We start from the raw sequence: 21570 nt of genomic DNA, 5'->3' as shown, positions 1-21570 counted from the left end.
CAAGATTGAATCCAGGCGAATTTTCATAAGTATTCTTTCCTGGATGCTTTGGGCCCGATTTTACCACTCGGCCCATTGAGAATCTGGTCAAACTCATAAGATCGACAGCCGAGCGGTTAATGTGTCAGCCTACCATCGACCATCGGACCCAAAACAAATTCAAATGGGCCGAAAAACCCCAGGAATTTTTTGGGATAGCCCACCCCATTGTGAACCCGGTCGAATCCAAACGGGTTTATTGAAAAAAAGGCCTCTTTTACTGCCCACCAAGCGAAAAGAACTAAAAATCCCCTCTGGTAACGAAATAGCACATTACACATACGGTAGAAAATTATCAAATTTAATTTATAAAACTGAATAATTTTTTCCAAAAATATTAATATAATAAAATAAAAATTAAAAATTGAAATAAAATGTTTTAATTTATTAAGGTTAATACGACTTTCTACGTCACAGGAAAATAGTCGAGTCGTGACGTATAAGTTGGTGGAGGTGTTTTCGGTTCTGAAAATAGTTGTGGGTTTGATCTTGATGTTGTAACGTTTGTTGTTATCGAACAATCGATGAGTTCTAATTTTTATCGATAAAACTACCCGATAATTGCGAATAATTAAGTATAATATCTAGCGAGCGATTATTTGACTGACGGATGAAGATGATAACTGAAGACAAAACAATACAAGAAACTCTCCCTTTCAAGTGTTTACCGGATACACAGGTTAATTGTGACCTTCATTACTTATTTTTTTACCATTATGATTGTATTTCATTTCGTTTTATTGTTATAATTTACGTATTTTACTAAATATATAATTTAATTTTTAAGTTTTACGAATAAATCGGTTTGGTTCTATTTGTATAAGGCTACGCGACACGTGGGCCTTTTGTTGAGGTGTTTTATGGGAAACTGGCCCTCTATTTTGGTGCTACTGACGAGAAACCAGAAGAAAACCCGGGAAAATTCCACGTGGTCGGCAATGAGGCATTGAGGCAATAATACCTCATTGCACCTCATTTGGAGGTATAATTGTGTCTCTGAATGAGACGGTTGGGACATTATCAGAGCTGTAGACCATACTCGGAGCAAAAAAGCCAAAGAAACTGCACCTTTGTGTGTGCCTTTTGCGAGATACGGTCCCTGAAATCGGTCTACTTCTGAGTTGTATCACTCCTCTAAGACTAATTTTCTGGGGTTTTGTGATCGCATAGATTCAATCCCTGATCCCCTAGATTGGAGGTTGTAATCGGAGCTATAGGCCATACTTGGAGCAAAAAAAGCCAAAGGAGCCATACCTTTACGTGTGCCCTTTTGCAAGAAATGGCTTCTAAAATCTACGTCACGTGAGATTGGGAATCGTGTCACTCCTCTAAGACTTGTGTTTAAATATTTAGCTTGCTGGCTTTGAGCAGCCCACTTGACTGTGTGTGGAGGACTTACCCTTGTGCAGGTGTTGAGGTGCAAGTGATAGAGAGCACTAAAGTGCATAACTATGTGCAAAGCGTGGAGAGGAGTGAGTATACCAATATTTGGTAAAAGCTTACTTTGGAGGCAATTATCTCAAAAGACTTGCATGTATGTGTACGGTTCCTGTTTTTACTGCAGGGTGGAAAACCCTTCACTCGAGAGTTTGCATCCTACCCCTCATTGGTTATGTATGAACGCATGACCAACTACCAGTGTTTGGTGGTGTTATCTACTCAGCCATTGGTGGACTCACAAATGGATTCATAAATATGGAGTGACTACAAAGTTCCTATGCTACTTTGAAATTATGGCTATATGAGTTTTAATTTTTCCATGGTCTTTACATCATCATTGTACCAATGATGATGTAAAGAATGAAGTGGTTGGGACCTTATCAGAGCTATAGACCATGCCCATAGGAGTTAAAAAGTCAAAGTAATCGATGGTCTACATGCAGTGTTCCGCAACGCAACCTTTTTCTACTCACGGCACACCAAAATGTTATTTTCCTCAAAAACATATGATATGATACTGATAATAGAATTGCACAATGCCACCAACCTATTATTATTAATAAACAGACATCAACACCTGTGAGTAAATTTATTTTACATTTAATTTCTTAGAATACATAAAAATCTTGGCTTGTAATAAAGAATAAACAAACATGATCTTTAAATGTTCTTGAAACCGTGTTTTATTGTATGTTGAGCACTAAACACAAGACCGTGTTATTTATCAAACACTTGGCTTTTTTCCCACCTTTATTAGTTGACTAATAAAGGTGGAAAAAAGCCAAGTGTTTGATAAATAACATGGTCTTGTGTTTAGTGCTAAACATGATCTTATTTAATCAGTGCTGTGGCAGAGAATGAAATACAAGCATAAGAAATACAACAACTGTGATAAAAAATATATAAATAAGACTTGAAATTAATATAATATGTAAAAGTTCAAGTCATGTCTTTCACCTTGTGACGGCACACTGGTTGCAGAACACTGAAATACTGTATATCCAGCCCTTCCTGAAATTGGCTATCTGAAATTTTGAAGACCCTCAAAACAGTGGTACTACAGTATAGCATCGGTTATTCAAATCAATTGGGGACTGGGGCTGTTTGGAAAATAGATTTTTCTGATAACTGATTATGTACGAAAAAATGCATTAACCTATTCCATGTTGAAATTCGTTCAAATCCTGGCAGTCCTAAGTACTGTCTCGTGGTCACGCCAGTGCTGCCAGCTAAAACACACACACCAACAAAAATAATATTGCATAGCCAAAGATTGCAGCACTACAGCACTAGCAGGAATTTAAATTTTCCGACTGGAATGCTTTCGGTTAATTGACATTTAGGTTGATCGACATTCGGATAATCAATGCTCTACTGTACTTAAGTCAGAAAGTCTGGAACTGATGTTCAAAACAATGCTGTTCAAAAATCAACTGTTTTCCACTTTACTAGAAATCGCTAAAAGCTCATAAAATGCAAGAAATGCTGTAGCACTTCTGGGACACAATCAGAGTTATGCTGCATGCTCCATTGTGCCTTTTATGTCAGCAATCCAATCAGAATGAATATCTTGCCAAGGGTCACAATTAGAGATATGGACATTTTTGGTCATCTACGCGGTCCAAACCACTCATTCAGAACTACTTTTTACTTTATCCTTTATGATGAAATGTTGAAAGTACTTGCTTGTAGTTCAATAATTTATTTAATTTGATTTCATATACATAAGTAATCTATGGATTCTAGACACTATAGAAACATTCAGAATACAGTCATCCCTTTTCTATGGTTCTGTCAAATAAACTAGGTTTTAATATATTATGTTACAAATGTTTTCATTTAGCCTTCCTTGGGCATTAGCAAAACAGAACAGAAAAACAATAAAGATTGGAAGAAAAAACTTTTAGAAGACACACACTTTTGAACAAATATAAAATTTGAGTATTCAAAATGTTTTCTGGACATATATAATTCAAATAAAATACAAATTAAATTCATTAAATATTAGAGATTAATAATTTTAAGCATTAAACAGATTGACAAAAATTAAAATGAAACATATACACAGTGGGATAGATGACTATATCAAATTGTAGAAGGTTTTTCCATGTGTTGGATGGAACTATATTTTTTGCGCATCGCATGCATTACTGGAACTATAGAAAAGATTTGGTTGCACTCTGAAGTCTAAACTTCCTGTTTCAGTTACATGTATAACTTTTATCATATAGAAAACTGTTTAACGCTCTTTTGAAACTTTACTCTTACAATGCAATGTTAGATTGAGAAAATAATTTATTACGTAACTGAAATATTGGATTGTGTAACAAATTAATTTGGATTTTTACATAATAAATTCTTGATGAAAAACAGCTGGGCATGGAAGATTGAAAAGGATCAAACTCCACTTTAAAAAAAAACAAAACAATTTTTAGTAAACTATTATGCTCTACAAGCAGGTATATTAAAAAATGCCAAAGCTTCACACGTGGGATATCCTTTTTTCTGTTATGAGAATGACCCATGTCCAGAAGTTGGAGGCATAAAATTTTACCACTAGATAGTAGCACAGTTGGCATAATAGTAATAAAAATAATATATATATTTTTAAATCTCTGTCCTGTAGGCACTAAAAGTGTCTTTTTAGCAAGCCCATTATGGATTTAGCCAGGCCCACAATGGGATAACCAAGTGGTGAGGGATAGGAGTCCCAACACATATCACACAGACAATTCCCAAAAAAATTCCTGGAATTTTTCAACCTGTCTGGATTCAATCCCAAGTTTCCCAGAGTGGAAGGCTGCTGACTTAACCACTTATCCGTCTGGCTATCAATATTGCATAGTAATGTCATTTTTAAGCAATTTTTGTGCTTATAACAGATGCTAACAGTTTGAAAAAGTAAGAACTTAATAAACCAAAAAATATATATATTAGTATTTTATGCCAAAATGATCGATTGAAAGGTACATTCCATGACTTAAATCTGTGAAGGATTAGAGTTGAAGCTACCTACATTCAATTATTAAATGATTATGGTATATAAACCATAAATAACTACTGTTTACATACCATAATCATTTTAATTATTGAGTGTAGATGATGTTTTTGTGTTTTTCTCATGTCCTCAATTACACAAATAGGTTTTTCAATAAAGTGTGACCAAAAAAAGGATTATTTTATTTATTTTTTCTGAAAAACGTTGGTGTTTGTGGGACCTTTTTTAAATTGCAGTCAATTTTTTTCCTGACTAAAAAACTGAAGGATCTTTACTTATAAATAATGATTCACCTGCCTCTAATTTGACCTATTTATATTAATCAGTTATTGTAAACATTAACTTAAGATAATGGTGATAAAAATGTCTGTTGTCATAATCACAGTGAACTTATTATAAACTTGTATCTACATAATATGTTCCAAGGACATTCTATTTAAGTGGATAATTAATTTTCTTGAGAACTGAAAATTGTTGTTTGGAATATTTTTATCATTTAGTTCACCACCATTCATTTGTAAATTTTTGCTACCTTTTGAAACATAAAATCAATTTATCATATAGCATAATCTGCAACTTGAACACAAACTATATGGTGTATTTTCTCGGACACTGGCAAATTTCATCACTAAGTTTTCCTCAGTTGATACGTGTATTAAGTTTTGTACACGTTTCGGGCTGTTCAACATGTACAAAACTTAATACACGTATCAACTGAGGAAAACTTAGTGATGAAATTTGCCATGTGTCCGAGAAAATACACCATATAGTTTGTGTTCAAGTTGCAGAATAAGCACCGGCACGGTTTCATAAACACTACAATTATCATATAGCATAATGTTAAAGCCAGTATGTAACTAGACTTCAGTGTATAATTCTCAAATTTCTGTGATTGTGCTTATTTTATTATGATTGCTGGATCGTATCTTGTTATAGGTACAAATTCAGCTCTGAGTGAGGTGGTTGAGACCTTACCAGAGCTGTAGATCGTGCCCATAGGAGTAAAAAAGTCAAAGAAACTGATTATCGACATGTGACATGAGATATAGTTCCCCGAAATTGGCCTATCTGAAACTTTGAAGACACTCAAAAATGGAGTAAAATTTAAAAATGATAAACAATCTGGAACTGTTGCTGTTACTTTACTAGAGATGGCTAAAAGCTCATAAAACACAAGAAATACCATTACACTAACTACTTTTGGGGTGTCACGCTGCACATACTGTTAAGTTTATTGCGTGTTTAATAAGCTGAAAACTTTGGAGACGAATATCTCACCAAAGATTACAATTAGAGATATGGTTTCTTGACTTTTTAGATTGTCTAGGGGGATCTAAAATTTGGGGGTCCAAACTCCTCATTCAGAACTGAAATTTTACACTATTATGGATGTTGTCAATTATGAATTTTTCATTAGTTGTAGCTTCTTCATTGTTAAAATTTATTATATAATGGCTTCAAACTGTTTGAAGTAATCACTAGGACATCGTGCAACTTTGTCATATTGCAATAGAAATGAGGTGGAGACAAAGAAAGAAGCAATTCTTGCACTTTTTACACACAGAGAAGGTGACTTTGTAGCTGACATTCATGGACAGGCAAACTTTGAACTTGCCAGTCATGGGAGAAGAAATCCTTGTACCCTGCCGGCCACGGGAGATGCTTTCACTGGCCAGGCACACAGAGACGATCCTTGCACTTTAAGATATGGAGAGGCAATCCGAGAACAAAACAATCGATGTCAGTGCCGACCAGTGGTTAAGTGAACAAAACCACTGCACTGATAGTTTGTTGTGAGTTCATACCAGGCCAATGGTATGTGAGTTTTCCAGATTTTCTTCACATTAGTAACACCTAAATAAAGGCCAGTTTCTTGTAAAAGACCTCCTGAGAGACATCCTCCCTTGGCAGATTGTCCATATGTCATGTTGCTGTATATGAATTAACCCAAAACTAAAAGCAGTCGATGCCAATTGCTTTGTTCTTGTGTTCTGTTTATTTTTTTAAGTCTATTTTTTGTTAGGTGCATGCAGTGCTGTATTTTTATTTTTATTTTTATTTGACCCCTATTATATTGAAAACAAAATCATGGACCCCTATTTTCTACATTTACATTTATTACATTATAAACATCATCACTAAACCCGATATACTAAAGCTAAACACCAACCAAATGCTGAATTATTTAAATTAATTAATTAAAAATTATAATTATTAATGTTAATACGAGATGGCGCCTAACGCCTCCCTCTAGAGTCAAATTTCTTACGTAATTTATTTAGTAATTAGCCTTATACTAGCCCGATAGAATTTCGGCATTTGGTTGGTGTTTAGATTTATTACATTTCTGAATTCTTTATTGCAATCAATATAAAATGGCAAAGTTTTATTAAAATTGTCCTATCAAATTTTGAGAACAAACTCAATTATATAAGCCACACAGAAGACATGCTCACAACCTTGTGACATTGTGCAATATTGCTTTGTCACACGCGCTCTTGTTAGAACCTTATGTCTCGAAAATGAAGTCATGGACCCCTTTTTTTATTTCACTTTTGGATTCTTCATAGTAATTAAAGGAAAATGACAAAGTTTTATTGAAATTGATTGAACAGATTTCAATATAAATTGATAACAAAATAAATATGTTCTAGAAGAAATTGTGAATAAATATTTTGTAGAGAAATAAGTTTTTACAACCTACTTAATATATACATGATATAAAGCCAGCATTAAAAAATTAATATAGATGTCAATTTATTCAGTTTTATCCCATTTAGTTCTGTCAATTTACAGGACAAATTCCTAATTTATGAGGTTGATTTTATTGCTGTATTAAAGAATGAGAGGAGGAAATTTTTAATGTTCATGTTTTATCTCAGTTTTTCATTTGTCCTGGATATCACATAGTTGTGAAACATGTTTTAAAATGAGTTCATGTCATTATTTCATACATCTTGGATAGATAAATTAGTATTTTTTTTATGTATGTAGTTCTATATCTGGAACTATTAAGTTGGTTGCCAAATAAATATTAGTTTACATTTAGGATTTTTATAAGCATTATAAAAATTATTTCATTTTTCTTTAATAAAGCATTTATTAACATAACTTTTTTTTCCTAACTATGCCTTGTGGACAGTAAAAGAGGGTCTTGTTATCATATCTGTCATCATACTATACATGGGTTTGGTCAAGTGTGTAACGAGGGTGACTAAGTGAGGAATGGAGCCCAATGTATTTGAGATGGACTACCCCACAAAAAGTTTCTGGGGTTTCTTGATCACCTAGATTCAATTCCTGTTCCCCTAGAGCAGTGTTTCTCAACCTGGGTGTCGCGGTGATATTAAAAGGGGGGTCGCAGAAACAATAATGAAATCATTTTATGAGAAAAAAATCATTTATTATAAACTTATAAACATTTTACTTACAATAAGTACACATGTAAAGAAAAGAAATTAATGTGATGGTTGTTGCATTTGTTTACATTTATAATTATAGTCAAAATTCAATTAGTAATAGTAAGGCTTATTGTTGTTATTCCTTTGGGTGGGGGGTCGCAAAATATTAATTTTATTTATATTTACTATTTGGGGTCGCGGGGCTAAGAAAGTTGAGAATCGCTGCCCTAGAGCAACAGGCTGGTGCCTTAACTATCTCAGTCATCCAATCATCATCATCATCATCTATTTTAAAAAATTCTCATAAATTGTTAGTGCCAGATCAAATATTTGGCAAGCTTAGGACTGAAATTGGTCTGGATTTCTTAATTTTCTGGACACGTACTAAACATATATGTAAAGTGCAAAATAAGCAATAGAAAGTAAAGAAAGAACTTTGTATTTAACTTATCGCATACCAGCAGTCACACTGGAACTGGCATTGTGCAATGTGTATGACACAGAAACCAAAACAAAGTGGCCACATAGTATATCCTACCAAATTCAAAATATCTTGTTTTCTGTTAATTCTGGTGGATTTCTGGAAGCTTGATATTTAGTCAAGTACTGTATTAAATTTTCATCTCCAATAAATGTGATCAAATTATAATTTTATTTAGAATTTTTTCATGCTTATTATTTGTAAATTTTTTTAGAATAATATAGAAATTATCTGTAAAAAAAAAGACTTAAAAAATATATTTAATTATGGATGATAATTTTTGAAGTTTAATATTCAAATATTTACTTAATTTAGATATTTAAGGACCATGACCAGTTACGACAGAGGCTACAGAAGACACTCTACTATAGCAAATTGCCCACAACTGATTGCCCATCTCTACCATTGACTGGTAATATTTCTAAGCTTGAAAAACCATATTATTATGATACTGATTTAAAGATAGAGATAATTTGTAATTTTTAATCCTTCGAGAGATTAATATGTTGAATTTTGTAAGATTTAAAACTCAGTTTTCATAGTGAATTTTTGAGCACTGAAGACATTAAGTTATCAAAAATTTCAGACTAAAGCTAAGTTCACACTATCACATGATCCATTATGAATGAACAAAATGAACACTAAAAGTATTTGTCTACATCACTCTATATAGAAATTTCTCTTAGAATTTATACGTAAACCCATAGCAAGAAGATATTTCAAATATTTTTATTTCTGTTGTGCTTTGACCAATTGGTAAGTGTAAGAGTTACGATGCATTGGTACATTGTATTACAAACTGAAAATAGCAGAATATTTGAGAAAAGTAATATGCAATATTCTTTTTTCTATAACAAGACAGACACAATACAAAGATGTCAATCTTGACCAAAATCAAATTCTTTGTTAATGCGAAGTAATGCTTTGATTTGTTCCCAAAGACTTGTTTCTAATTTATAAATAACTTCCCATCTAAATCTTTTTATTTATTCCTATGTGTAAATGAAATATTAATTTATTAGAAATGTTTTGTCTGATTTACTAAATTGACAGATTAAATATATTTTATTAGAATTCACAGTAGAGTGGTTTTCTTCAAAAGTTCCAGACTGTGGCTTGAAAGTATTAGACATGCATTATGCATCTTCTGTATCAAGGTAAAGTTTGTATATATATTTTATCATCAATCTTGTACTGTACATGACTTAATTTTCTTTTCTTTTTACGTGTTGTTTAAATGCATTATACAAATAATAAATTGAAATTGTTTTGTTAAGAATTACACATACAAATTCAGTTATACGGTGTTAACTTGCACTGTGCTATACTTTTGTGATAATTATATTCACTCTGAAAGCAATTCAAAAGTGGATGACTTGTAGTGGTGTTCGAACTTACGTGATGTTTTTCTTATCTGTTTCAATATAAAAACTGGATTCAATTGTGTATTAACTATTTAAAATCTTTACTATAAATTGTTTGAAACTTTATAAATATATATTAATAGTAAATTTATCTTTATTTTATTGTTAGGAAAGCTGGTATATCTCCATGTTCGATGATGTTGGCTATGGTATATTTGGAACAGCTTCGAAGGAAAAACCCAGAATATTTACAAACTGTTTCATCTTGTGATTTATTCTTGGTGTCTATGGTAACAATTATTATTATTAATTATTAATTTGTACATATTGTTTTGTATAAAAATTAATTTTTAATTATATTTATACTTAGATGATAGCATCAAAATTTTTATATGATGAAGGAGAAATAGAGGAAGTTTTCAATAGCGAATGGGCCATATCAGCTAATATGGATTTGAAAGAACTTAATAAACTTGAAAGGGAGTTCCTTGCTGCTATTGTAAGTTGTTTTGGAATTGCAATTTTATTAAATTATGACTTTAATAAAACTTTATCATCAAAATAATTTAGAGAATATATGCTACAACTTCACTATTCGATGAAGGATTAAAATATTTTGAATAAAATTTAACATTACTAAATATTTAAACACAACTCAACAAACCTGATTTTTGATTAAAGCCAGATGATCTGCCAAATTACAGCACTGTGATTAGGCTAAATAAATAATTATTAATTTATCTAATCATAGCCTGATAATTTGTTGATAATCTGGCTTTAATAGTTCTAAAATTTACACTTCTTATGTTTTGTTTTGAATGCAAGAAATACTCTTTAGAAGTATTTTGTTAGTAAAAAGTTATTTATTAAATATTTATACAAGTAAATTATAAAAACTACCTTCTTCTGTAGTCATATGAAATCTTATAATTGTTCATTTTCAGTTAAAACATTCTTTAGAACATTGAAAGTTTTGAAGATGGACAAGAAGCATCTGAAAGCATTAGGTTATAGATTGTAAAATTCTGTAGTACTGCAGAAGAAGCAGATAGTTTTTGTAATTTTTATGAAACTGGAATATGATACTAATAAGTAAATTATTTCTCACAAGCAGAATTCTTTTATATTTGTTTTTTTGCAAAGGATTTAAAAATATTTTACTACTTTATAGAAATTCTTAAGTTTCAAAATTTATTATGATTATATCTTTGAATTAATATATTATAGTGAAAAATTGTCAAGTAGATAGCCAAATACTAGTGTGGGAAGTTGGGTGAAGAAAGCTTTGTTTTTTCACTCTGGTTCAATCTCAGATTGGAGGGCTCTCTCTGCCTGCAGGGTTGATAGGATGGGTTTTTTAAGAGTATGAATTTTGGTTACAGGGGGCTTGTAGGAACAACCTGTGGGTTTGTCTCCTGACACCAGCCCAGATATTGAGCATTGGGCACGCTAATGGGATAAGTGAATAAAATTTTTCAAGAGGGAGGGATCATAGATCTGTGATAAGACTTCAGTGTAAAATTGAGTTTGTTGAAGAGACTATTATAAAGCAACAAAACAAAATTTAATAGAGATAAAATATAAGCAAAATTTCGGTCAATCAAGAGAATACTAATCCCTGTCCTACTTGAGAGAGAGAGTTTACAAGTTTCAAGATATACTACCTCAGCTTGTGTAGACTAGAGTTGACTCTTGGTTGTAGAACGTTGAACGGCAGTAGACCAGTAGCGGAAGTTCAGTGCAGAGGATGACTGTGGATCTTGGTGGGAATTACGGTGCACAAGTTAAAAGATTGCGTGATGAGAGACTTAGGTTCTGGAGTCTAGAGAAATCTTGGGTGAACTCCTTGATCGGAGAAAATTGTTCTTTTTATCCCCGAATTCCAACCAATAGCAAATCTCAATTTCAGACTGCTAACGGGATGCATTGGGGACAAGTAGAGGGGGTGGACAGCCAGATGGTGGTCGAACTTGGGAGATAAGGGATTGTAAAAGGGAAGTTGATTTTTCTTTTCATCATAAAAGTGAGAAATGTACTTCCTTTAACATAAACATGTGGGAGAGATTTATTTCTCATGCTAATTTATTACCAAATTTGAAGGAAAATGTTACTTTCTCATTCAAATGGAGAAAATGACAATATAATTTCTATAAAAAAAATGAAGTTTGAAGAAAGGAAGTGACACGGGGTCTCCATTACAGGAGAGATTCTTGATCAAAATGACTCAAAAATCTAGGTTGATGTGTTTAACTCTCTATTTAATTAAATTAATTAGATAATTTACATTCTGATTCTCACTACTAGATTACATCCAAATTCTTTGAGAAAACTTGGTTCAGATTTGATCTAAGTGATTGATAACACTAAATGCTCATAATTTAGTTTAGGTAGTTCTAGATTAACACGTTATCATCATTTATGCTGGCCACCTTATTGCTAGTTCAGCTTGCACATAATAATCAAAATTGAGATCAACCATTTAGTAATCATCAAATAGAATTAATGGAGAATGCATCATCAAATAGAATTAATGGAGAAATTCAAGAGATGTAAATTTATTGTTTTTAATGTAAACAACAAATTTTTGTAAATTGTATATTAAATCTACTAAATCTAGAGATGTAGTAATGTTAGAGAAAGGCATTTAACTTTACAAATTATTAGATTACAAAAGTATAACTATGTATTATTTATAAAACTTAAAATTGATAAGTTATTTTTTATTACATTGAGTTGTATAATTTGTGAAAATATTTTTTATTTCATATAGAATTGGGACCTATATGTTAATCCAAATAGTTTCTTCAATGTAATTCATCATGCAGAAACAAAGTATGTATATAAATTTATATTTTTTTAAAAAGTAAAGTAATAATGTAAAAACTTTACATAAATAAATATTTATATAAACATCTGCTAACCAAATTTTTAATTAAAACCAAATGATCTACCAGATTATCAGGGTATCTTAATGCTAATTTGCAGGTTCTAGTCTCACTCCAGGTTGTTTCTTTTCTTCCAGAACTTTCTAAAATTAAAATTAAAAATTAACTTATTTATAATTATTAAATTTATTGAGATGACAGCCTAATTGCCTCCCTCTAATCAAATTACTATTTGTTTAGTTATAAAATTAGCCCTAAAATAACCCAATAATCTAGTAGATCATTTGGCTTTAAGAACTTTGTGAATTGTAAACAAGAGGAAATTTTAAAAAACTGTAAATTGTTTCTAATTATTAAACAAAATAAATCTTTACTGTGTAAAAATTTATTTTATTTTATAATATGAAGAAAGCTATTAAATATTTTAAAAAGAACAAATGCAGCTGTCTCCTGGTATTCACAGGAGACTGGTTCCAGGACCTCCATGGATACCAAAATCTACAGGTGCTAAAATTTCTTATATAAAATTGCATACTATTTGCATGTAACCTAAACACATCCTCTAGTATATTATAAATTATTTCTAAATTACTTATAATACCTAATACAATGTAAATATTATTTATTATGTAAATAGTTGTTATGTTATATTGTTTAGGGAAAAATAAGGGAAAAAAGTCTGCACACACTCAATACAGTTATGACCATCTCAGGCCTCACTAGTATACATTAGCAACAATGTAACATTTTTTTTTTTTTTTCGATACAGGTTGCTTTCATTTAATAACGTGAAAGAGATATATATAGAATATAACACAGAATGTTTAAAATATAGTAATGGATCAAATATCCAGCATCCAGAAATCCAGGATTAGCAGCAAACTTACTAGTTTTGAATTTGTTTGGCTATAGTTTGCTGCATGGCTTGCTTTGTTTTGCCTTGTATATGCACTGCATGATGCCAGTTCCAGTGAGATTGCTGGCATACAGTGTATTAAAAACAGTTTTGTTCTTTACTTTCTGTAGTTTATTTTATATTTTAAGTATATATTTAGTTTGTGTTCACAAGACTAGAAAATCCAGAAATCTGGATCTATTCTGGTTCCATACTTGCCGGATATTTTGGTATAGTACTGTACCCATATATAAAGTAGTGATCATAAAGGTATTTTTTAAATATAGTGTATTATAATGTTTTTTCTGTGAAGAAAGAATAAACTTTTTTCAAATCTGAGATTAATTTTACATTATAAATAAAAGTAACTTTCAGTTTGCATCTGGATGTAATTTTTTGCAAATAGATTGGAGAGTATAGGTAAAATTACTCGATGCTGCTTTCTGTTTTTCTGGTCATAGTATTTAGCAGCAGAATACACTGCTATCTGTTGAAGTTGCTGAGAGTAATTGCACTTGGAATAAATACTCTTTCTGCTCTGGCTGAAAAGAAAGAGTACTAACAACTTTGTAAATATGGCATCACCCAGTGGCAAATGTTTGTGAGAGAATATAAAAACTTTTGTGATCCTATTACTAAATTTTCTTGATTTTTCTGAAGCATTATCTTTGGATGATGATGAAAATAATTGGTTTATTAAAATATCACTTGCAACAGCATAAGAGATCTCTGAACTGAGTAGATGAATATATGGATGATAAGGTGCTCGACTGAACAATCTTACTAGCATCAAGTGAAAACATATATATTAATTAAATTGTACATGAAAGTTATCATGGGACTTGCATTAAGTTGTTCGGGTCATTCAACTACTTGTCTGGCAAAAGTAAGAGTACTAACATTGCCATACTTGTTTAACTTGTTCAACTTTACAAATGTTTTCTAAAACAATAAACAATTTAAAATTGTGTGCTGAACTTCAATGTGCAGATGTGCATGTAGTTTAGAGTCTATTCTCAGCCTACATAAAGATCCATGTATACAAATGTCAGTAGGTGTAACAAATTTACTATATTTAACCTATTGATATAGACAGCCAGATGGCCAAGGAGTTATGGTGTCAGCTTGCTGCTCCAGGCGATGTGGAATGAATGCCAGGTCACAAAATTCCAGGAAGTTTTTGCAAGATGATTCATCCCAGATGTCAGGTCCCACACCACTTGGCTTGCCCCATTGTTGGCCTGTCCAAATCCATGTTGGACTTGATAAAAAGGCTAAAAAATAAAAATAATAATAATTAATTATTTATGAACATATTCAGTTTTTAATAAATGGTTTTGTAGGAAATGTAATATGTACAGATGAAAATTATAAAAAATTATTTTTAGGATTGCCCAGAAGGAAATATCAAAACGAGGATGGTTGACGTACACAGATATCTCTGTATTGAGTCGAGGATCGGTGATGTTACAGTGTTGGACTATTATAATCGATAATGTGGTTCAGGTGCAGTTCTCATTAATTTTGTTTATATTTTGTTACATAAATTAATAGTTTTTTTATAATGAGAATTTTTCATTTTTAGATTATTGCAGTATCAATGATAGCATACGTTGCTGCAGCATTAACGCTTGTGGGTTCGGTGACCATGGTTAACCGTTACAGTCCAATGAACAGAATACTGAGAAATGCAAAAGAAAATACAAATTTGGGTATAGATTTATCTGTCGCAACTCGTAACTCCTCTTCTACTCCTATGAAAATTGATGTCGAAGTAAATATGGACAAAATCGAAACTATAATCATTGGCGAACAATCCATAGTAGATAATAATAGCTGGAAACAAGTATCTGTATATAAGCCACATCATAATGCTTGTAATCATAATTTTCCATTCGTCAGGACCATTGCATATAAACCTCTCAATAGGATTCATACATTCCCATCTCAGAATAGACAGTTGAAGCAACCTGGTTAAGATAATTAATTTCATTACTCATTGGTAATTGTATGTTTTCACCAAGTCTCATAAGTGTGGAATCATAGGAGTTTTATTGATCTTTGTTCATTCCTCTACAGGTAAATCATGGTGTTGAGTGAGGAGGGACAAATTTATGTTATTTTTTAATAGTTTAACAACTACATCAATACTGTTGTATGTGATTGGTGGGAAGTCTGGATGCAACCTGTTATACTCTTTGGCAACTTCACACCATCAAAATAACTCTGTTTCTCTTTATTTAGCACCATACTTTATCTGAAAAAGAATAAACAATGAGTAACGTAACTCCTGTAGTTCCAGATTTATGGAGCATCCTACATAATAACTCCCATTATTTTGATATCATAATACTTTTTAAAACTAAAAAAAACTAGTAAATTTTTGTATTAAAAAAATACCAAAAGACTGTTTTTATAGTTAAATTAATACAAAATTTTGAAAAAAAACCAAATAATTTATTATTATAGTTTTGACAGAATTGATATATTTACATATAAAAATACTTTCTCATTTTCATATAGTAATAAGAATAATTTATACAATTGTCATCAAAATATCAGCATGTGTGTATAGAGAGAGGAGTTATGCAGACGTGTTAGCTTCGTGTTAAAGAAACATGCAGTTTAGAGCTTGTAACGGTATCCGCATAGCAGCGTAAAGTTGGTGCATTTGGTTGTACGTACTACAGTGTTAGATAAAATGCAATAGTGGAGAGACATAAGAGAAATGCATTGTAATAATGTTACAATATGTAATTAATGTTGTTGAACGTGATTTGTTTGTTAATGAAAATGTTCTAACCTGATGTTACTGATGCTGTTAAAAGACAGAATAAAAATGCAAAGTTGAAAAGTTTTTTATATGATGTATATAAAATGGTTTATAGAAATTATAAATGTATTGATAAATATTGTAATAAGTACTGTTTAGATAAAATCTGGGCTGTTATTTATATTGATTTTTTTACATTTGAAAATACAAATACATTGATGGCCACAGCAGTTAAGGCATCAACCTGACATTGTGGGGGACAGAATCAAATGTAGATGAGTAACTCCCCAAGAATTTTTCATCAGTCCATTCCTGAATAAAGCCCGCCAGTGGCTTCCGGTTGTGATTGCCAGACTGACAGGTTTGCTTTGTGGAGGTTTTGGGTTTCTTGTGTCTAATATCTTAATTAGGGATCAGATTCCCCTGTGAAGTCCTCCCCAGGAGATAAAGGGAGCCGTGTGTATCTCCAGTAGGGTCGGACTTAATGACGATTTTACTCATTATTAGCATTTACAATTTTTTATAAAACCCATTCGTATACTCAAAATTAAGGTTTTTGCTGTTTTATAACAGTTAAAAAATATAAAAAGTTTTTAAAATAAATGTGATAACAGATGGCGCCACTAAAATTTTAAATGCCGGGAAAGTTGAGCAACTAGTTGCTGGTTTATATTATATACAGTAGAGTCGTTAATCCGAACACCGGTAATCCGAATCGCCGATTATCCGAACGATTTTCAGTCGGACTGTGTCGTGCTGAATCGAACGTTTTTGATACTAGATTTACTTCTAAAGTATAATTTTCATGTTTTTATATTCTTCAATATATTTATTTTGTTTGTACAAAATAAATAATTTTTAACGATACAATAGCCTCGATTACTATTATAAAAATTTTCGTTAGGCTTAAAATCGACGAAAATTCAACACGAAGCGACACGCAACGGAGAAAAATTTGAACATCGGACAGATTAATATATTTTTTCGTACATAATCGGTAATCGGAACAAATCCCTAATCCGAACAACCCCAGTCCCCAATTGATTCGGATTAACGATTCTCTACTGTAATTACAAGAAATTGCTTCGTAATCATTTAGCTTTGTAGCCTGATTAAAAAAAAAAAAAAATACGTATTGGTTTAAAACGTTCTAGCAATTAAATTTTATTACAAAATCGAATTCTATTCCACGAACGGAATTATTTTGGAGTAAACTATTCGAATAAGAAGTGAGAAAAAATGAATCCGTTAAGCTTTTTTCTCCGAGTTTTGTTTGTTTTTCACGATTTAAACACTTTACTTTCAAATAGTACGACTTCTTATCTTTACACAATTGACAATAAAATCGTTTTCAACTTCGACATTTCTCACGGAGTGCTTAATACAGAAATAAATTTCAACGCCTACAGTAGACACTTTGAATTTCAAATGGTAGAAGCGAGCGGCCGGATGGCCGAGCGGTCAAGGTTAGCAGCCTACCGCCCTGGGGGACCCGGGATCGAATCCGAACGGGTCGAGAAATCCCCAGGAATTTTTCGGGGGGTGGTCCGTCCGGATATGTCGGTCCCCGTCCCTCACCACCCGACCGCCCCATTGTGGGCCTGGCCGAACCCATAATGGGCTTGCTATAAGAGGCCCTCTTAGTGCCCACTGGGCGGAAAGAGTTACAAAAAAAAAAAAAAAAAAAAAAAATGGTAGAAGCGAAATCCGTCTTGTACTCGGCTACTAAAGTTGTTATTCATAAAGGTAGGGCATTACAGAAGATGTATCTACAAAATTTAGACGCACCTCCCATTATGATAGGAAAACCAAAACACCGGATGACTTGGAACGCAATGGGTTATATTTACGAAAAAGAATTATTTCTAAGATTCCAGGAAGGTTCCAATTTATATATGGTAGAACCACCTCGCTTGCACACAAAAGATTTTGAAATTCAAACCGGTGTCATTTATAGTATGAGAGATGTGACAATAAAACCGACTTATGACGATGGCGTAGCTGTCTGCGAAATGATGATGGATGATGGTTTTCTTAGATTCAACAGGAAATCTAATCGTTTGCGGCTTACTAAACAAATTCCAGTCGCGGAAACATCAAGAATGTAAGTTTACATATTACTCATTATTCAAAAATAGTTTAGAATAAAAATATTTACTATAAAGTACCGAAGTTGTATACTGAGATTTGGGGATACTATAGATTACCACCTATGGAATTTCGGGACTTTGAGTATACACCTGAACTGAGGGAACCGAGACGAGTTCAACGATACCCTACTTTTGGACCGGAGACGAAAAATAAGAAAGTTATCATGCTTTTTTAATGCTTTCATGCAGACGGCACCGTAGTTCTAGTGCTGCCATCTCGCGGTAAAGTCTGCAAACAAATTTAAAAAAAAGCACTCTGAAAGGCAAGAAATTGCACGAACAGTCGAACGCCACTTCCTTTTTTCCTTTTGTTCAAGAACTATCGTGAATCAAGAACTAGTGACGTCAAACAATCGGCGGCCTGCCGGCGGCTCCCCTCTGGGGGAGTCCGTCGGGAGCACGAACAGTCGAAACGCCAGTTCCTTTTTTCCCTTTTGTTCAAGCATCGCGACTCCCGATCGCGATAGCGCGGTCGGCTCGTAGTACTAGCCGACCGCGAGCGATAGCGAGACTGAGGGGCCGCAGCCCCCGAGGTCGACGAGCGCGAGGGTGTGCGAAAAGGACTTAACTCGAACTGCAGACGATCAGTGTGCTCGTGGATCAACATCTGCCTCTGTTGAAGGTATATATGGCCGACTTGCCGGACTGCCTGTTAAACACGCGATAAGCTTAGCGGAGAGAGCGACGCGACTCCCGATCATCGCGCGATCGCCGAAAGAAGTATGATAACTTTCTTATTTTTTGCCTCCGGCCCAAAAGTAGGGTACCGTTGAACTCGTCTCTGTCTCCTGAGTTCAAATATATACTCAGAGTCCCGAAATTCCATAGGTGGTAATCTATAGTACACCCTGAAAGGTAATATTTATTTTAACATTGTATAATGAAATATCGAATATATAACATTTGACATATATATATTCGCTCGATAATCCGGCATGTCATATATAACGTATGACCGAGCGGTTAAGATAGCAACTATCATTGGAGGACCCGGGTTCGAATCCATATGGTTCGAAAATCGTCAACCGTTTGGCCATTCTGCCATCTCACAAAATATATTCTAAATATTTAATACGAATCAAAGCTGTTCAGTAAATTAAGTTTTAAAGATATACATTTGCTGTTAAAGTAACTTGTACTTTTTTCCTTTCAGTCACAAAACCGCGTGTTTTCTGGAAGTGTTAATCGATTACACTTATTTCCAACACATGAGCTCGGATCATAAACGTGGTTGCTGAAGTCTTACATCATATTAGGATTGTAGATGAAACATTTCGAAACAGCGACTTAAATGGAGACCAAATACCCGATGATGTCGGATTTAGTGCTGAAAAAATAACAATTTTCGAAAAGAAAGATGATCTGGGAAATCCTTTATCAATTGAAACAAACGATCACAACGTATTTCTAGATTCTTTATCTCTATATCGCCATCCTTACTGCATGTTGATATGCTTTTGCCACAGAGATTTTTGGAAACGAGACGCTTGCGTGACTGGAGACGTGAAGAAAATTGGTGGAATATGTCACAATGTGAGCGCAGCTACGAAGAAAATGAGTAACTTAGCTTTTGTCACCAGTCTAGAAAGAAACACGACGGTACCAAGATTTAGAGTCGCATTAAATCTAGCTCATCAATTGGGACACGCATTCAGTTGCAAAGATGATGCATTCAAAGACAAAGAATGTAGTCCTAATTACTGGAATCCACAAATGGGAAACTATATCATGTACCCAAAAATTCCCTACGGAAAGAAACCAAACAATTGGAAATTTTCACCGTGCTGCTTAAGATCTATGAATAGACGCCTTAAAGACAAAAGTAAGTATTTCAAATATATCTTTAAAAACAATACTTAAATATATATTCTGTTTACTGCGACGTGTTAAAAGAACTCTCTATAATATATCTACGTTTAATTATACGTAGATATCTGTTTAAAAGAAGACAATCTTCCATCCTGCGGCAACGGAATTCTGGAAGAAGGAGAAGCATGCGACTGCAATCCATTAGTGGATGATTGCAAAGGAATTCAGAAATGTTGTACTCTTACACACTCATCACCAAAATGCTCTCTTGAATATGAGAAAGTGTGTTCGCCCGGAAAAGGAATGTGTTGCGACCAATCTTGTTCTTTTGTACAAAATATGGCAAACAAGAGTTGCTACAGCAACGAAATTTGTTTTAATGGTACTTCGGTATGCGATGGATCATCACCTTTTTGTCCTGGAAAAGTCGAACCCGACGGAACATCCTGTTTTAATAACGCTGGAACTTGTGTTAAAGGCGAATGTATTAGCAGTATCTGCGAGATTCATGGCTTGAAACTTTGTGAATGCACTACGCGTCACAAAGAATGTCATACAATTGCAGAACAGCAGAAGATCATAAACTTTATCTTGTAGACGGCGGTGTATTTGTAAAACTGGCCGGAACTGACTGCGATAACCATTACGGGAGTTGTCTGAGGTAACTATTTTTTGTTAGTTTTAATATATATATTTGTATAATAAATAAATTTTTATATTGCAGTGACTGAACCTGTGTAAAGAAAAAATTCTTAACGAATATATTTGGATGGAAAGAGATAGTAATTCTGCTTGCTGCTGTACTTATAATACTCGCATGTGGTTATCTTTACTTCGTAAATAAGCATAAAGACAGTGTAACGGCAATATTCAGACAAAGACGAAAAGCAAACAGAAGACCCGAAGAAAAACAGATTAGATCAAGAAGAAAACGCGTTAAGGGAAAGAAAGGCTCAGTAAAGAAAGATGCGTCAAAGGAAGTGAAACATTCTAGCGATGTCGAAAAAACTACACAACACAATCCTGTTCTATAATGAAAATTATTTAAAATTTATTTAAAGTGTTTATAAAAAGCAGTTACAATTATGTTTTTTATTGAATAAACTGCATTTCATAAAAGTTTACACTAAAACTTTATTTCTTTTTCTTAACTCTTTCGCGTTGCAGATATAAGTCAGACTTTTTTCATGCCCATTGCTTTGTAATTCAGGAAGGCCTATGAAAAAGATAATCAAATTACCACTTAATTATTCGGGTCGATATATCCGGGTGAAATTAACCATGATAGCTTTTGAAGATCCTACTGGAATTCAAAAATCGGATGATCGGCAGATT

The 21570-nt window shown here is 33.0% G+C and overlaps 2 protein-coding genes across 2 annotated transcripts; both read left to right on the top strand.

The window, feature by feature from the left end:
- Positions 1-461: 461 nt before the first annotated feature.
- LOC136974409 (protein CNPPD1) lies at positions 462-16360 on the top strand. Its single transcript, XM_067269281.1, has 8 exons — positions 462-718; positions 8675-8771; positions 9432-9516; positions 9893-10013; positions 10094-10222; positions 12494-12555; positions 14892-15009; positions 15089-16360. Exons 1-8 carry the CDS (start codon positions 650-652, stop codon positions 15479-15481), a joined length of 1074 nt encoding a protein of 357 aa, XP_067125382.1. The 5' UTR covers positions 462-649; the 3' UTR covers positions 15482-16360.
- Positions 16361-17967: 1607 nt separating this feature from the next.
- LOC136974762 (disintegrin and metalloproteinase domain-containing protein 10-like) lies at positions 17968-20832 on the top strand. Its single transcript, XM_067269705.1, has 3 exons — positions 17968-18380; positions 19683-20248; positions 20357-20832. Exons 1-3 carry the CDS (start codon positions 17968-17970, stop codon positions 20830-20832), a joined length of 1455 nt encoding a protein of 484 aa, XP_067125806.1.
- Positions 20833-21570: the final 738 nt, after the last annotated feature.

This window comes from Centruroides vittatus, unplaced genomic scaffold, assembly GCF_030686945.1.
Source record: "Centruroides vittatus isolate TY-2023 unplaced genomic scaffold, ASM3068694v2 contig_1079, whole genome shotgun sequence".
NCBI classification, from domain to species: domain Eukaryota; kingdom Metazoa; phylum Arthropoda; class Arachnida; order Scorpiones; family Buthidae; genus Centruroides; species Centruroides vittatus.
This window is presented reverse-complemented; position numbering and strand designations above follow the sequence as displayed.